The sequence below is a fragment of the Cucurbita pepo genome, chromosome 6, assembly GCF_057944985.1.
Source record: "Cucurbita pepo subsp. pepo isolate OVF chromosome 6, ASM5794498v1, whole genome shotgun sequence".
NCBI classification, from domain to species: domain Eukaryota; kingdom Viridiplantae; phylum Streptophyta; class Magnoliopsida; order Cucurbitales; family Cucurbitaceae; genus Cucurbita; species Cucurbita pepo.
The window spans coordinates 14,000,162-14,016,748 of NC_141803.1; the positions used below are offsets into that span (position 1 = coordinate 14,000,162).

General features: G+C 37.7%; 3 protein-coding genes and 1 pseudogene across 3 annotated transcripts; 2 read left to right on the plus strand and 2 right to left on the minus strand.

The window, feature by feature from the left end:
- The first annotated feature begins 2,220 nt into the window (after positions 1-2,220).
- Positions 2,221-2,763, plus strand: LOC147792386 (uncharacterized). Its single transcript, XM_087124467.1, has one exon. It carries the CDS (start codon positions 2,221-2,223, stop codon positions 2,761-2,763), a length of 543 nt encoding a protein of 180 aa, XP_086980593.1.
- A 431-nt stretch (positions 2,764-3,194) lies between these two features.
- Positions 3,195-3,809, minus strand: LOC147792387 (secreted RxLR effector protein 161 pseudogene; annotated as a pseudogene).
- Positions 3,810-11,215: 7,406 nt separating this feature from the next.
- Positions 11,216-12,975, minus strand: LOC147792388 (glycosyl hydrolase 5 family protein-like). Its single transcript, XM_087124566.1, has 3 exons — positions 12,400-12,975; positions 11,727-12,327; positions 11,216-11,649 (listed from the first exon to the last, which is right to left on the minus strand). Exons 1-3 carry the CDS (start codon positions 12,973-12,975, stop codon positions 11,216-11,218), a joined length of 1,611 nt encoding a protein of 536 aa, XP_086980692.1.
- Positions 12,976-15,791: 2,816 nt separating this feature from the next.
- Positions 15,792-16,334, plus strand: LOC147792389 (uncharacterized). The gene has a single exon (XM_087124468.1). It carries the CDS (start codon positions 15,792-15,794, stop codon positions 16,332-16,334), a length of 543 nt encoding a protein of 180 aa, XP_086980594.1.
- Positions 16,335-16,587: the final 253 nt, after the last annotated feature.

A 16,587-nucleotide genomic window follows, 5' to 3' on the forward strand; every position in this document is an offset into this window, starting at 1 on the left:
TATTCTAGGAGAGAAAGTAGAATATTCTGAACATTGAATTTTTATGTCGCATATTTAGAAGGTCCAAAGCATACAATAAATAAATTCAGATTGCTTTGTCTTTTTGACCGTAAACAATTCGACGTGTAGTTTGGCTATTCGATGTGTAGTTTGGTAAGAACTTATATTATGAGCCTCCATGCCCACGCTTGGAAAATGTCACCTTTTGAATTTGATTGTGTGGAAGGAGAAAAAATGAGGTCTATAATTTTATGTCCCCACTCATAAAAAAATAAATTGGCCATCTGACCTTCTTTTTTCAAACAAATTCTCTTTCTTTTTTCTTGATGGCGGGTTAAAAAGTCACGTCGTTAAACTCAGGCCAACTTTTGAAGGGACGAGCCATTACACCGAACTGGTTTTGGATTAGTGGATCATTCTAAAATGTTTGATCAAGCTTTTAGGGTCGACCAAAATTGTAACGCGTCATGTCTAGGATAGATCAAGATTTGTAATGCAGATTCGATACCTAATGGCTCTAAATCTTGGACATGAGCCGTTACAAATTGTATTAGGGCAGTATCTCTCCCAGTAAGATGTGGTTGGAAAACGAACTAATGTGAAAGTTGGTAGGTATGTGACACCCGAGCAAATGAGGGGTACATGACTGAACCGAAACCACTTCCAAACGAGAGGTATCCTGAGGATATGATAGCCAAGAAATACTTTAGAACATGGATAGTCACTCCATATACCAATAAGGTTCATTTTCCTTTTCGATAGCTCAATTATAAGAACTTCATGGTTAGGTATGTTTTGCATGGAGCAATTCTATGATGCACGTAACCTGTGGAGAATTTTTCTAGGATGCATGTGAATATGGAAAAGACATGCCGGAAGAACTCGAGTTAGTTCGCGAGAATAGCTTTCACTCTTAGAAACAAAGAGTAGGTAACCTGACCATGTCAAATCCTAGACATGAGTCGTTACAAAGGTTTGGGAGTCACACTCACTCATGGTCAAACAGATTCACTCTTGATCCAACGTACAAATATAGTTACATAAGCAAAGTAAAAAGTGATATAATCCAAAAAATGTATAAACAACCTACGTACCATAATTAAAATTTTTAATACTCCTCGTAATTAAACACTACAAACTTAGTAGCCATTTGGTTTCAAATTCCTCCCATAATTCTTCATTAATCAGAAATTTTGTACATGCTTGTCACAATCTTCCCTTTGAGTCATTTGGGTTTTAGTATTGAAAGTAGATGAGTAGTTCATTTTAACCTCAAACCTTTTCTTGATGAATCCAATTATTTTGACCCTTCCTGGCATTTCCGTGTGGCTACTGATATTCAAACCTCCCGACTTCAAATCCTCCATCAAACTCAGACCCTCATCCATTTCCTCCGCCTCGGTCTCCACCGTCACATTCATCGTCATCGTGTCCTTTGCCTTCGTCAATCCGCCGGCGTCTCCCCTTCTCCGATCACCTCGCCGTGGTAGTAAATCACCATCGTGGCTTTTGAGTATTTGAACGATGCGACATTAGGATTCCGCACGAAGACACTAGCCACAACGAGTATGCCACCGTCTGAGAAGGAAGAACGGTGAGTTTTAAATGATTATTAAGAAAATTAGATGAAAACCCAATTAAGCGTTAGATTTTGACTTAGTAATAACTCAGGAAAACCTAAACAATCGTAGTGTCAAGTTATGATATTATTGAATACTCAACCTGGCTTTTACAACTTTACAAATAACAATAGAAATATTAACTATATGACAAATAATTAAACTAAATACCAAACAATACTCTTAAAACAACCCTTCGCCCCTCTCTTTCTACTCCCTATAAACACAACCTTCGTACCACTTCATGTTCGAAGAATTTGATTAGATCAAAGAAGAGTTAGAGTATTTTTATGGGGTTAGTTTAAATATTTGATTTGTTTACCAAATTTGTTTACAAGATTTTTGTTTCCAAGATTTGTGGTTAGTTTCTATTTAGGGTTATTTGTGAGACTACGAAAGCCAAGTTCAATATTCAATAATATTATCACTTCCAGCTTCAATTGTTTATGTTTCTGGCTTAGTTGTGTCAAAACCTAGCAATTGGTATCATAGCCCCAATTTTTTAGTGATCAAATAGAGAGAGTATGAGTGAAGACAAAGTTTTAACGAAGATCCCTCACTTCGATGGTCACTTTGATCATTTTAGTGATGGAGTGAGCTGATGGAATATTTGCTCAGAGCAAAAGGTCTATGGAGTGTGGCGGAGATTGGTTTCTCAGGTCAAGAGGAAGGAACAATGTTGACTGAGGCACAAAAGGGCCACCTTGATGATGCTAGACTCAAAGATCACCAAGTAAAGCATTACCTCTTCCAGGCAATTTATCGAGCTGTCTTTGAGCAAATCTTGGATCGTCGCACAGCCAAGATTGTTTGGGACTCAATGAAACGAAAATTTTGTGGAAACCAAAAAGTGAAGAAATCTCTTCTTAATGCATTAAGGAGAGCATTTGAGATCCTAGAGATGAAGAATGATAAAAGCATCAAAGATTATTTTGTAAGAGTGATGATAACCTCCAACAAGATGAGAAGCAGTGGAGAAGATATGCCAGACAAGAAAATTGTAGAAAAAATTATGCGTACCCTGACTGAAAAATTTAAGTATGTTGTAGTATCCATGGAGGAATCCAAAGATACTGATAACATGTCCATTGATGAATTACAAAGTTCATTAGTGGTGCATGAACAAAAATTGCGAAGATCCTGACAGAAAACACACGTACGAGGAAGTGAGTTTTGCACAATAACGTAATTCTCTAAGAGAGACAATACTTAGAAAATAAACAAAACCAACTTACTTATTTTATTCAACTTGTTACACAGTATATATACAGACAGAGAGAAAAACTAACTTCTTACCATCTTAGCCACACATTAATAACTGCTAATAACTTCCCTTGATCTTATCCACAAATACTAAAACTGACATAATTTAAAATACAAAAAGCAAATACAAATGAATTACGGTTAATACAAGATTAAATAAACTAACAAATCATCCCCTTAATCTTGTATTTCGATCTTCACATTCTTACATTCTTCAAACCAATTCTTTCTCGAAGCTCCACAAATTTTTGTCGTCCTATTGGCTTCGTAAGTATATCAGCCAATTAATCCTCAGTTTTTACATGATCCAGTTCAATCTCCTTTTTGCACACATTCACGAATGAAATGGAACCTCATGTCTATATGTTTGCTGCGATCATGATGAACTGGTTTTTTCGCTAATGCTATAGCAGACTTGTTATCGATATTTAAACGAACTGGATTTACTTCCTTCCCATGCAATTCCTTCAGTAAACGTCCTAACCACATTCCTTGACAAGCAGCTGACGTCGCCGCAATATACTCCGCTTCAAAGGATGAAAGTGCCACCATCTTTTGTTTCTTTGAAGTCCATGTGATTGGATTGCCATATAAGAAAAACAATGTCCCCGTAGTGCTCTTTCGATCATCTATATCTCCAGCAAGATCACTATCACTATATCCGATTAATCGATTTTCTACTTGCTTTGCCTTAACATAATGACATCCAATATCAATGGTTCCTTTCACGTACCTGAGTATTTGCTTCACAGCTTCCATATGAACCATGGTCGGAGCTTCCATATAACGACTCATAACTCCAACGGAATATAATAAGTCAGGTCGTGTGTTCACTAAATAACGAAGACTTCCGATAATACTCTTGTAAAGAGTGGAATCCACAGATCGACAATTACTCGCTTTGCTTAGCTTTGTTCTCGGCTCCATAGGAAAACATGACACGGATTACAATCCATCATTCCAAGTTTTGCCAAAAGCTTTGCCGCATAACTCGACTGAGATTACCTGATTCCATCGAAGTCTTGTTTAACTTCTATTCCCAAATAATAAGGCAGGAATCCTAAATCACTCATTTCAAACAACTTCTTCATTTGTTGGTTGAAGCTCAAAATATCATCCTTGCTCGACCCGACAATAATTAAATCATCAACATAAACTCCAACTATCTGAATTTTATTTTCTTTCCAACGTGTATACACAGCATGCTCTAAAGGACACTTTTGAAATCCAAGAGACTTTAAGAAATTATCCAGTTTTGCATTCCAGGCACGAGGTGCTTGACGTAAGCCATACAATGCTTTCCTAAGTCGTAAAACATTCCCTTCTCGACCTTCCACAGCAAATTCTTCTGGTAGTTCTACATAAACCTCTTCCTTCAACTCACCATTAAGAAACGCTGACTTGACATCCATATGATGAATCTCCCAACTCTCCTGCGCTGCTATAGCAATCAAGACTCGCACTGTTTCAAGCCTTGCAACAGGTGCAAATACCTCATCAAAATCCACTCCATATTTCTCGACAAAACCCTTTGCGACTAAACGGGCTTTATACCTCACGATCTCCCCATTCGAATTTCTATTCAACTTATATACCCATTTCAACCCGATTGCTCGATGTCCCTTTGGTAGTTTTGCGAACTCTCACGTGCCATTATTTTCAATAACAGACAAATCTTCTAGCATTGCTTGCTGCCATTTTTCATTATCTCTTGCTTCCATATATGAATTTGGCTCCTCAAGTGAAAGAAAACACATCCCAGCTTCTTCATTCAACTCAATAGAATCAGAGTAAATTTCTCTTAACGATCGAAATTTTCTTGGACTAGATGAGACGTATGAATCGTCTCCTATTGATAAATCATTTGCTGGTGATGAATCGTCTCCCAATAGAGTCCCTGATGATTCTCCCCGCTCTTCTAAAATGTACTCGTCCTTCACATAGACCTGAGGATCATAATGAACAGCGAATTTACCACCTTCCTTCTTATTTTCTTCCAATTGTTGCACATCCCATTTATATTCTTCTTCTTCTAGAAACTTGACGTCTCGGCTGATATGAAGTCTTTTCGCTTTAGGATCATACAAACGATAAGCTTTTGAACCTGCTTCATATCCCACGAAAATCATTGGCACACTTCGGTCTTGTAATTTGGTTAAATTTGGTGTTGTATTTCTTCCATACGCCAGGCTTTCGAACACTCTAAAATGCTCTACATTAGGCTTTCTTCCTCTCCATTTCTCATGAGGAGTTGCTTCAATTACACTCTTCGTTGGGGATCTATTGAGGATTTAGACAGCTGTCTTCACTGCTTCTGCCCAGAAATGCATCGGCAAATTTTTGCACTTCAACATGCTTCGCACCATTGCAATAACCGTTTGGTTTCGTCGTTCAACCACACCATTTTGTTGCGGAGAATAGGGTGCTGTTAAATATCTTTTAATCCCACTGCTCTCACAATATTCTTTGAACTCAATACTTGTAAATTCTCCACCTCTATCAGTTCTAAGCGCTTGCAATTTCTTTCCGGATTCAGCTTCAATTTTATTTTAAACACGTTTGAATCCCAAGAATGCATCAGATTTATTTTTTAGCAATTCAATCCACATATATCTACTAAAATCATCTACCAACAGCAAAAAGAATTTATTACCTCCATGAGTTGTTGGAGTAATTGGACCACACAAATCTTCATGCACCAATTGTAGAACACTAACGGCTCGAAAATTCGCTTGTTGTGGGAATGGTGTTCTTCGTTGTTTAGTGATTACACAACTATCACAAACTTATTCGATCCTTTCAACGTGCGGAATTCCTTTCACCATTTGTTTCGTAGACAGGTTTCTTAAAGCCTCACAATTCAAATGCCCATATCTAGCATGCCACAACCAAGAATCTTCAGACAACTTACCAAGTAGACATGTTGGTTTCGTTGTTTTTAGGCTAATTGTATATATCCTATTTCGTGACCGCTTCACTTTTGCCAAGAACTCCTTTGCCTTTGTGAAAATGACAAGTAAACCATGTTCGATCTCAACTTTACAGCCCTGTTCATCCAATTGTCCTAAACTTATAATGTTACTTTTAAGTTTAGGAATGAATTATACATCGGAAAGGATACAGTGATCTCCATTTTCACATTGCAGCATCACGTCTCCACGTCCTTTTATCTCTACAAGTGATCCGTCTCCGAACTTCACCGTGCCGGTCACTGACTCGTTCAATTCCGAGAACCAACTTCGACAACCAGTCATATGATTGCTGGCTCCCGTATCTAGGAACCAAGTGTTGTTTTTCTTGTCAATTTCTTCCGGGACAACCTTCTCTTCATAAAGAGCCATCTCCGTCAACTCTGGTGAACCGAGAGTTCGGACTTCACAAACTTGTGCTATAAGTAAGACTGGCTCATCCTCATCACCTTGCATCTCAGTCAAGTGCGCCTGATCCTCCCTTTTCTTCGATCTACAGTGGGATGCATAATGGCCAATCTTTTGACAATTATAACATTTCACCTTCCGACATTCTGAGGCATAGTGGCCTAGGCCTCGACAATTGTAGCATTTTACCTTGCTCTTGTCACTCTTCTTCTCTTGATGTAACGAGTCGTTTCCACATCCATGACCTCTCCCTCTCCAGCGACCACTGCGACCTCGCCCTCGGCTATGGCCTCCATTGTCGCTACGTTTTTTCTCGAACGTTGAACTTTCACCTTTGCCTTTCGATTCTTTTGCTTTCCATTCTCCTTTTGTAAATAAGACATGCTCAGCATTCTCTTTGTTGCCACCGATCCGTTCCTCGTATGCTTTAAGACGGCCGATGACTTCCTCCATGGTCATCACATTTAAATCGACAAATTGCTCTATTGCCGATGCGATATGAAGAAACTTAGAAGGTACTGAGCGGAGAAATTTTTTCACCAAGCATGCCTCTTCGAAGTTGTCTCCAAAAGTACGTATTTTATTAACAACTCATGTCAATCTTGCTGCATAATCATCTATAGTCTCGGACTCCTTCATATTCATAACTTCGAACTCAATCTTCAGAGTTTGGATCTTTGCCTCCTTTACACGTTCAGCACCCACATGAATAGTTTTTAACGTCTGCCATGCTTCTTTTGCTGTCTCTTTCTCTGCTAACAGAAACAACATCTCCTCAGGGATTGCTTGATAGATAGCTGCTAAGGCCATTTGATCCTTCCTTTCATCAAGACTATCCAGAGACTCAGTTGATTGGATTGCGTCCCACACCCCTTGAGCACGCAAATAGACCTTCATCTTCATAGCCCATGCTGAGTAGTTGGTTCTCGATAACGTCGGGCATTGGAGTGATACCAGACCTTCCTTTGTTGCAGACTTCGACGACTCTCCTCTCTCTCCATTGTTGTTATTATTTCTCGGCATGATCTTTGGCATGTAACCAGTGCTCTGATACCAAATGACAGAAAACACACATACGAGGAAGTGATTTTTGCACAATAACGTTATTCTCTAAGAGAGACAATACTTAGAAAATAAACAAAACCAAGTTACTTATTTTATTCAACTTGTTACACAGTACATATATAGACAGAAAGAAAAACTAACTTCTTACAATCTCAGCCACACATTAATAACTGCTAATAACTTCCCTTGATCTTATCCACAAATACTAAAACTGACATAATTTAAAATACAAACAACAAATACGAATGAATTACGGTTAATACAAGATTGAATAAACTAACAGATCCAGCATTAATGGAGAGGAGCAAGTTCTGAAAGTCGAAGGACGAACGAAAATAAGTAATGGAGGAAGAGGAACTTACAGGGGCAGAGGACGCGGAAGAGGAAGATCAACTTTCAACAAAGCAATGGTTGAATGTTATAGGTGTCATGACTTAGCTCATTTTAATTATGAATGTTCAAAGATGAATAAGGAATTGAATTATGCAGAGCTGGAAGAAGAGGATGAAATGCTGTTAATGGCTCATATGTTAAGACATGAAGCAAAAAGGAGTGATGCTTGGTTCTTAGATTCGGGTTGCTCAAACCATATGTGTGCAAGTGAAGGTATGTTTTCCAGCTTAGACAAGACATTTTCCCACATTGAAAAACTTGGAAATAATACAGGTAGGAAAGTTATGGGAAAGGGTGCAGTGAAATTAACTTTGCATGGGGTTCGTTGCACTATTAGTAATGTGTATTGGGTACCTGAACTAAAAAATAATCTCTTGAGCGTTGGACAACTACAAGAAAAAAGGAGTAGCAGTGCTGTTTGAAGATGGTGTATGTAGCATTTATCATCCACAAAAAGGAAAAATAGCAGAGTCAATTATGATCGCAAATCGGCAGTTTATTTTGGGTGCTGAACCATCTACCACAACAAATGAAGAAAGATGCCTCCAAGTTTCAAATACGGACCAGTCAACACTTTGGCACCATCGATATGGTCATCTCGGCTACAAAGGCTTGTGCACCTTGAAACACAAAAACAAGGTGAAAGGCCTTCCGCAAATTGGGGCTCCAAACCCCACCTGTGAGGCATGTATGAAAGGCAAGCAACATCGGAACTCCATTTCAAAAAATGGGTAAATGGAGAGCAACGGAAAAATTAGACTGGGGGAAAACATTGAAATAGATAAGAACACAGCGGAAGGAGGAGGAATAACAGAGGAAACGACTGAACCGGTTGCTGAAACAATTGAACCAGTTGCTGAAAACGGAGAAAGAAAAATCACGGAAGAAACGACTGAATCGGTTGCTGAAACAATTGAACAAGTTGCTGAAAACAATTTTTCCAGTAACCGTCGCACCAGATTTGACAGTAAGGGAGGGGAGAAATCGACATCCACCTGTATGGTTAACAGATTCCGGTGAAGGCTATGAGAAAAAGGGAAGTGAGGAGATGGTGTACAAACTCCAAAAGGCTCTCTACGGATTAAAACAAGCACCTAGAACCTGGTTTGGTCGAATAGAATCCTACTTCATCAAGGAAGGATTCAAAAGCAGTTCCAGTGAGCAAACACTCTTCATCAAGAGGAAGGGAGGTAAAATTCTTATCGTAAGCATTTACGTTGATGATTTTTTATTTACTGGAGACCAGATGAAGAACTATTGGACGAGTTTAAACGTTCCTTGAAGAAAGAGTTTGATATGACTGACTTAGGTCAGATGAAATTTTTTCTTGGAATAGAGGTAATACAAAGATTAGATGGTATTTTCACATGTCAAAGAAAGTAGGCTGTTGAAGTTTTAAATCGACTTGGCATAGAGAATTACAATTCTGTTTGTAATCCCACTGTTCCAGGAAAGAAAATTGGCAAAGATGAAAATGGTGCAAAAGTATATGTAACTTTGTATAAACAAATAGTGGGAAGTCTGATGTATCTCACAACTACTCGTCTTGATCTCATGCTTGCTGTAAGTTTGATTAGTCGTTTTATGGCATGTCCAACACAACAACATTTTGCAGCAGGTAAAACTGTTTTAAGGTACTTGAAAGGTACGGTAGATTATGGTGTATTTTATAAAAAAGGAGGAGTCGGTGATTTGACTGGATCGACTGGTAGTGACTGTGCCGGAGACATGGAAGAAAGCAAGAGTACTTCAGGCCATGTGCTTGTGATTAGTGGAGGAGCAGTAGCTTGGTTTTCTCGTAAGCAGCCTATAGTCACTTATGAACCAGAGAAGCTGAGTTCGTTGCTGCTAGTTCTTGTGCATGTCAAGATGTTTGGATGAGGAGGATATACTCAAAGAGATTGGTCACTCTCAAATAGAAGGAACAAAGCTAATGTGTGTAATACTTCAACTATTAAGCTATCCAAAAATTCAGTTCTACACGGACGTTCCAAACACATAAGAAAGCATTTCGGAAGTTGCGTGAAGAACTTAGCGTGCAGAGTTTTTCTGACTTGAACTAATTCTTGACAAAGAAGAATAAGTACACGGGAGAAATGGTCAGAAGAATTTGATTAGATGAAAAAGAGTTAAGAGTATTTTTAGGAATTTAGTTTAAATATTTCTCAGATTTGTTTACCAGATTTGTTTCCATTTCCAAGATTTGTGGATAGAAACGTTTCTATGTAGGGTTATTTGTAAGGCTATAAAAGCCAAGTTCACTTTTCAATAATATTATCACCTCAAACTTCAATTGTTTATGTTTTTGGCTTTGTTACGTCAAAACCAGTACTTGTCACTTCTACCTTCCCACAATGGCAAACTCACTCTCTCTAATTTCTTTAATCTATTTTTCTTTGTTCGGGGGGCAACGAGGCTGAGAATCGGTTCATGAGCTGCTTTTTGGCTCGAATTGCCGGGAAGGATATTGATTGGGGCTTGTGGGCGTTCCAAGGAAGTTATATGTACAGACGGTGTAATGAAGATCCTGAGTGAAAGTTTTGGCGTTATGGATCACTCTTGGACTAAAGATAGTACCCCCGTCACTTAAACAAATGCTTCCACTTATCAAGAGAGTGAATCAAGGTTAATTTGTTGCTTCTCAATCTAACCGTGCATTATAACAAATCAAACCTTTATATATTTCTTTAGTTAGAATTTGAAACTAAAGCTCTTTTCTTGCGGATCCAAATTCTAAAGCACCAATATCATACATAATGCTGCATCCCGTATCAGGGCAATGTGTCAAATCCGAGGACAAAGGAGGAGTTGAACTCGGCGATTGTGCCACTCCGAAGCAATGGAACCATAGTGGAGATGGAAGTCCCGATGAAGTTGTTGTCAAACGGGCAGGGTTTGAAATCCGTCAGAGATGGAAAAGCACCGGTGGTATCCGACGAATGCTCTGGCGATGGAAGCAATTGGACGGTGGCTTCGAAAGCAAATCTCCAATTGGCCAACAAAATAGGCGAAGACAATTTTTGTTTGGAGAAGGAATCTGATACTATAGTTGTTGTGAAGAAATGCATTTGCTTTAGAGACGAGGGAAGTTGCACCGATGATCCTCAACCCCAATGGTTCAAACTTGTTCCAACAAATGTTGCTTAGTCTATTAATTAGTTTAAAATAGAAATTTAGAATTTGGTCCAATATACTAGTAGTTGTTGGAATTTGAATTTAGGGTTGGCATGAAAGTTTTGAAAATGCCGGAGTCATATTAGGGTTGTCGATTTTATGCTTAAATTTGCAGTTAAATGGTCAATAATTATTTTTCTATTATTTATTATATGTCCAATCTTTTATACGATCATTATTGTTGGTATTATTTTTCATATATGTTTGTACGATAAATAAAATCGGTTATAGTTAAGCACGAGCATGAATAGAATTAGAGATAAAATAGGGGCCAATTCAAAGTCGGGCATGTCATATATTTATTCTTCCCAATACATAAGCAACTCACAACGTGTTGGTTTCAACGAGTTCAAACCATTGACTTTGGGTGTCTTGGAGGCAATTTGGAGCACCATCAGTGCAAATACATGAGTTTGTCACAATATTTGAAGAATTAGAGCTTTCAACCTGCAAGCAAAGACTCTTCCCATCTTGAGTTACGGTGGCCAAATGAAGCTTGGTGTTTGAAATGGCTCTCCAAGAACTCTGAGGGCCGAAGCAATCCGTTGAGAGAGATGGCATAAGGCCTTCTCCGCTTGTCTTTAAGCATAAACCAGTGCTTGACATCCTAATTGGAGTGCTATCATTGTCATGAGTCCATCGACTTGAGATGGAGCAATTACCCATGAAAATATCTTTGTTGTCATTTGAGACTTGGATGCATTGGCCACTTTGTGGATGATATATAACATACGAGAACGATGCATTGGAATTTGGATCTGTGCACCGTAAAAAAATGTCTTATACACTTGTTATAGATCCATATATTCAAAATCGTTAATATATTTATACTTACCTTGCAACATAGTCTGCAATAGTTGAAACTTCTGGACAAAGTTAGGATTTTTAATTTGAGTCCAATTGGAGTCGAGAACTCCAAAAGTTTCTGCCGGCCCTGCTTGACCTTCCCTGTAATAATAGCTACCTTGCCAAGTCCATAATGCCCAATCTAAATCTTCTTGTGCAAGATGAGCTGTGAAGCAACTCATGAACCGATTTTCTGCATCGTTAACCTCTCTCTGATCGTACCCATATTCGCTGACAAACAAAGGAAATGGGTTTGGTCCTTCTCTAACAAATTCAGCATGGTCTACAAAGCCATCGATAATATTTGCACAAATATTATTTAGTGGCTGGTTTATAAATTTACTCTCTTGATCTCCACTGAACGAATACAAGTGCACCTCAAAAACCAACTTGTTGTCTAAGGTGCTTACATTCAAGGGCTTCTCTTTTAAGCATCGAAGATCATTATCAAAATATAGGCCCGAAACAATCACCAAAACATTTGGGTTAATGTTGTGGATTGTTGTTACTCCTTGAGTAACATAATTGTTCCAATCATTTGCATTTTCATTGGTTCCTCGTATCTCGTTTCGTAGGCTCATTCCAACCACCTAAATGTCATAACAAAAGAATGTGAGAATTTAGTTTCAAGAGTGTGAGAATTTTCCTTAATTTGTACGTACCGTTGATTTCTTGGAAAAGCGTTGAGCAACTAAGCTAAGACCTTGTAGCCATTCTTGAGGGTCAAAATAGCGGTCTCCAAAAAATCCATTGCCATCGTCAAGAGAGCAACACCATCTTGGCTGACTCATATGGTTGTCGGCAATCACCATTAAACCACTCTCTCCAAGCACATCAACAACAGCTTCATAGGCTTCAGCAATAGTCTTGTTCAACACAAAAGGATTATATTGAGCCAATCCGGCTTTTGCTTGCTCTAAATCGAGGAGGTCAAAATTCTCTTCAACTGTCCTATTTGCATAACGAGTGAACATTTGAGTTGCATACGTGAGTCGTACACAATTAAACCTCAACTTGATTGCCTCATCTGCCAGCTCTTTTAATGGCCTGTGGTTGAGACCTTCTATTAGCATGCTCTGTGTGTGGGAAGGCCAATTCACGCACACAAGCTTCACTCGACGCCCTGTTGTCGAATCAACGATCCACCTTCCTTTTGTTGACAACGGTAAAGAATAAACAGAAGGAGATAAAAACACAAACAATGCTAGAAAAAGAACAACTTGAAAAGCTCTTCCCATTTTTTCTTCTCTTTTATGAATCGGGGTGAGAGAAGCATAGCCCAAAGGTTACTTATATATCTCATTAATAGGTTGAAATTTGTTCAAAAGATCAAAGATCGATGTAACGGTGAAACTCCTTCCATTTTTTTCTTAATTCAGTTGCTTTGTTAATAAATTGTGTTTCTAACTTTGATAATTTGTTGAGTAATAAGCAAATATTTCTAACAAAGCTAGCAACGTTCATACATATCTTGCCCACATAACCAATATTTTAACATTATGGCCCCTTTTTCTTAAATAAAACTCGAAGCTTGTTCCAGTCTCAAATTAAAAATTAAAATAGTAGCTAACTACGTTTATGATAAGTTCTTATATAATACCCCTACTACATTTTTTGAGTTGGGGACATTTTTCCACCTAATAATTCACAAATACATAAAATTATTTTAATAAAAATAGAATAGTTAACATCTTAATTATCTAATTTTAAAAAATGTAATCAAATTATTGAAAATATTTTATTTATACACTTTTCATACAATACTATGCATTTATTAATTTATATATATATATATATATATATATATATATATATATATATATATATATATATATATTCTAGGAGAGAAAGTAGAATATTCTGAACATTGAATTTTTATGTCGCATATTTAGAAGGTCCAAAGCATACAATAAATAAATTCAGATTGCTTTGTCTTTTTGACCGTAAACAATTCGACGTGTAGTTTGGCTATTCGATGTGTAGTTTGGTAAGAACTTATATTATGAGCCTCCATGCCCACGCTTGGAAAATGTCACCTTTTGAATTTGATTGTGTGGAAGGAGAAAAAATGAGGTCTATAATTTTATGTCCCCACTCATAAAAAAATAAATTGGCCATCTGACCTTCTTTTTTCAAACAAATTCTCTTTCTTTTTTCTTGATGGCGGGTTAAAAAGTCACGTCGTTAAACTCAGGCCAACTTTTGAAGGGACGAGCCATTACACCGAACTGGTTTTGGATTAGTGGATCATTCTAAAATGTTTGATCAAGCTTTTAGGGTCGACCAAAATTGTAACGCGTCATGTCTAGGATAGATCAAGATTTGTAATGCAGATTCGATACCTAATGGCTCTAAATCTTGGACATGAGCCGTTACAAATTGTATTAGGGCAGTATCTCTCCCAGTAAGATGTGGTTGGAAAACGAACTAATGTGAAAGTTGGTAGGTATGTGACACCCGAGCAAATGAGGGGTACATGACTGAACCGAAACCACTTCCAAACGAGAGGTATCCTGAGGATATGATAGCCAAGAAATACTTTAGAACATGGATAGTCACTCCATATACCAATAAGGTTCATTTTCCTTTTCGATAGCTTAATTATAAGAACTTCATGGTTAGGTATGTTTTGCATGGAGCAATTCTATGATGCACGTAACCTGTGGAGAATTTTTCTAGGATGCATGTGAATATGGAAAAGACATGCCGGAAGAACTCGAGTTAGTTCGCGAGAATAGCTTTCACTCTTAGAAACAAAGAGTAGGTAACCTGACCATGTCAAATCCTAGACATGAGTCGTTACAAAGGTTTGGGAGTCACACTCACTCATGGTCAAACAGATTCACTCTTGATCCAACGTACAAATATAGTTACATAAGCAAAGTAAAAAGTGATATAATCCAAAAAATGTATAAACAACCTACGTACCATAATTAAAATTTTTAATACTCCTCGTAATTAAACACTACAAACTTAGTAGCCATTTGGTTTCAAATTCCTCCCATAATTCTTCATTAATCAGAAATTTTGTACATGCTTGTCACAATCTTCCCTTTGAGTCATTTGGGTTTTAGTATTGAAAGTAGATGAGTAGTTCATTTTAACCTCAAACCTTTTCTTGATGAATCCAATTATTTTGACCCTTCCTGGCATTTCCGTGTGGCTACTGATATTCAAACCTCCCGACTTCAAATCCTCCATCAAACTCAGACCCTCATCCATTTCCTCCGCCTCGGTCTCCACCGTCACATTCATCGTCATCGTGTCCTTTGCCTTCGTCAATCCGCCGGCGTCTCCCCTTCTCCGATCACCTCGCCGTGGTAGTAAATCACCATCGTGGCTTTTGAGTATTTGAACGATGCGACATTAGGATTCCGCACGAAGACACTAGCCACAACGAGTATGCCACCGTCTGAGAAGGAAGAACGGTGAGTTTTAAATGATTATTAAGAAAATTAGATGAAAACCCAATTAAGCGTTAGATTTTGACTTAGTAATAACTCAGGAAAACCTAAACAATCGTAGTGTCAAGTTATGATATTATTGAATACTCAACCTGGCTTTTACAACTTTACAAATAACAATAGAAATATTAACTATATGACAAATAATTAAACTAAATACCAAACAATACTCTTAAAACAACCCTTCGCCCCTCTCTTTCTACTCCCTATAAACACAACCTTCGTACCACTTCATGTTCGAAGAATTTGATTAGATCAAAGAAGAGTTAGAGTATTTTTATGGGGTTAGTTTAAATATTTGATTTGTTTACCAAATTTGTTTACAAGATTTTTGTTTCCAAGATTTGTGGTTAGTTTCTATTTAGGGTTATTTGTGAGACTACGAAAGCCAAGTTCAATATTCAATAATATTATCACTTCCAGCTTCAATTGTTTATGTTTCTGGCTTAGTTGTGTCAAAACCTAGCAATTGGTATCATAGCCCCAATTTTTTAGTGATCAAATAGAGAGAGTATGAGTGAAGACAAAGTTTTAACGAAGATCCCTCACTTCGATGGTCACTTTGATCATTTTAGTGATGGAGTGAGCTGATGGAATATTTGCTCAGAGCAAAAGGTCTATGGAGTGTGGCGGAGATTGGTTTCTCAGGTCAAGAGGAAGGAACAATGTTGACTGAGGCACAAAAGGGCCACCTTGATGATGCTAGACTCAAAGATCACCAAGTAAAGCATTACCTCTTCCAGGCAATTTATCGAGCTGTCTTTGAGCAAATCTTGGATCGTCGCACAGCCAAGATTGTTTGGGACTCAATGAAACGAAAATTTTGTGGAAACCAAAAAGTGAAGAAATCTCTTCTTAATGCATTAAGGAGAGCATTTGAGATCCTAGAGATGAAGAATGATAAAAGCATCAAAGATTATTTTGTAAGAGTGATGATAACCTCCAACAAGATGAGAAGCAGTGGAGAAGATATGCCAGACAAGAAAATTGTAGAAAAAATTATGCGTACCCTGACTGAAAAATTTAAGTATGTTGTAGTATCCATGGAGGAATCCAAAGATACTGATAACATGTCCATTGATGAATTACAAAGTTCATTAGTGGTGCATGAACAAAAATTGCGAAGATCCTGACAGAAAACACACGTACGAGGAAGTGAGTTTTGCACAATAACGTAATTCTCTAAGAGAGACAATACTTAGAAAATAAACAAAACCAACTTACTTATTTTATTCAACTTGTTACACAGTATATATACAGACAGAGAGAAAAACTAACTTCTTACCATCTTAGCCACACATTAATAACTGCTAATAACTTCCCTTGATCTTATCCACAAATACTAAAACTGACATAATTTAAAATACAAAAAGCAAATACAAATGA

Bases quoted from the DNA above. Each gene is read 5' to 3' on its own strand.
- LOC147792389 (XM_087124468.1), top strand. From the start codon at position 15,792: ATGGAATATTTGCTCAGAGCAAAAGGTCTATGGAGTGTGGCGGAGATT.
- LOC147792388 (XM_087124566.1), bottom strand. From the start codon at position 12,975: ATGGGAAGAGCTTTTCAAGTTGTTCTTTTTCTAGCATTGTTTGTGTTT. The intron at 12,328-12,399 runs GTACGTACAAAT...TATGACATTTAG, and splicing joins GCTTTTCCAAGAAATCAACG to GTGGTTGGAATGAGCCTACG. The intron at 11,650-11,726 runs GTAAGTATAAAT...TACGGTGCACAG, and splicing joins ATTGCAGACTATGTTGCAAG to ATCCAAATTCCAATGCATCG.
- LOC147792386 (XM_087124467.1), top strand. From the start codon at position 2,221: ATGGAATATTTGCTCAGAGCAAAAGGTCTATGGAGTGTGGCGGAGATT.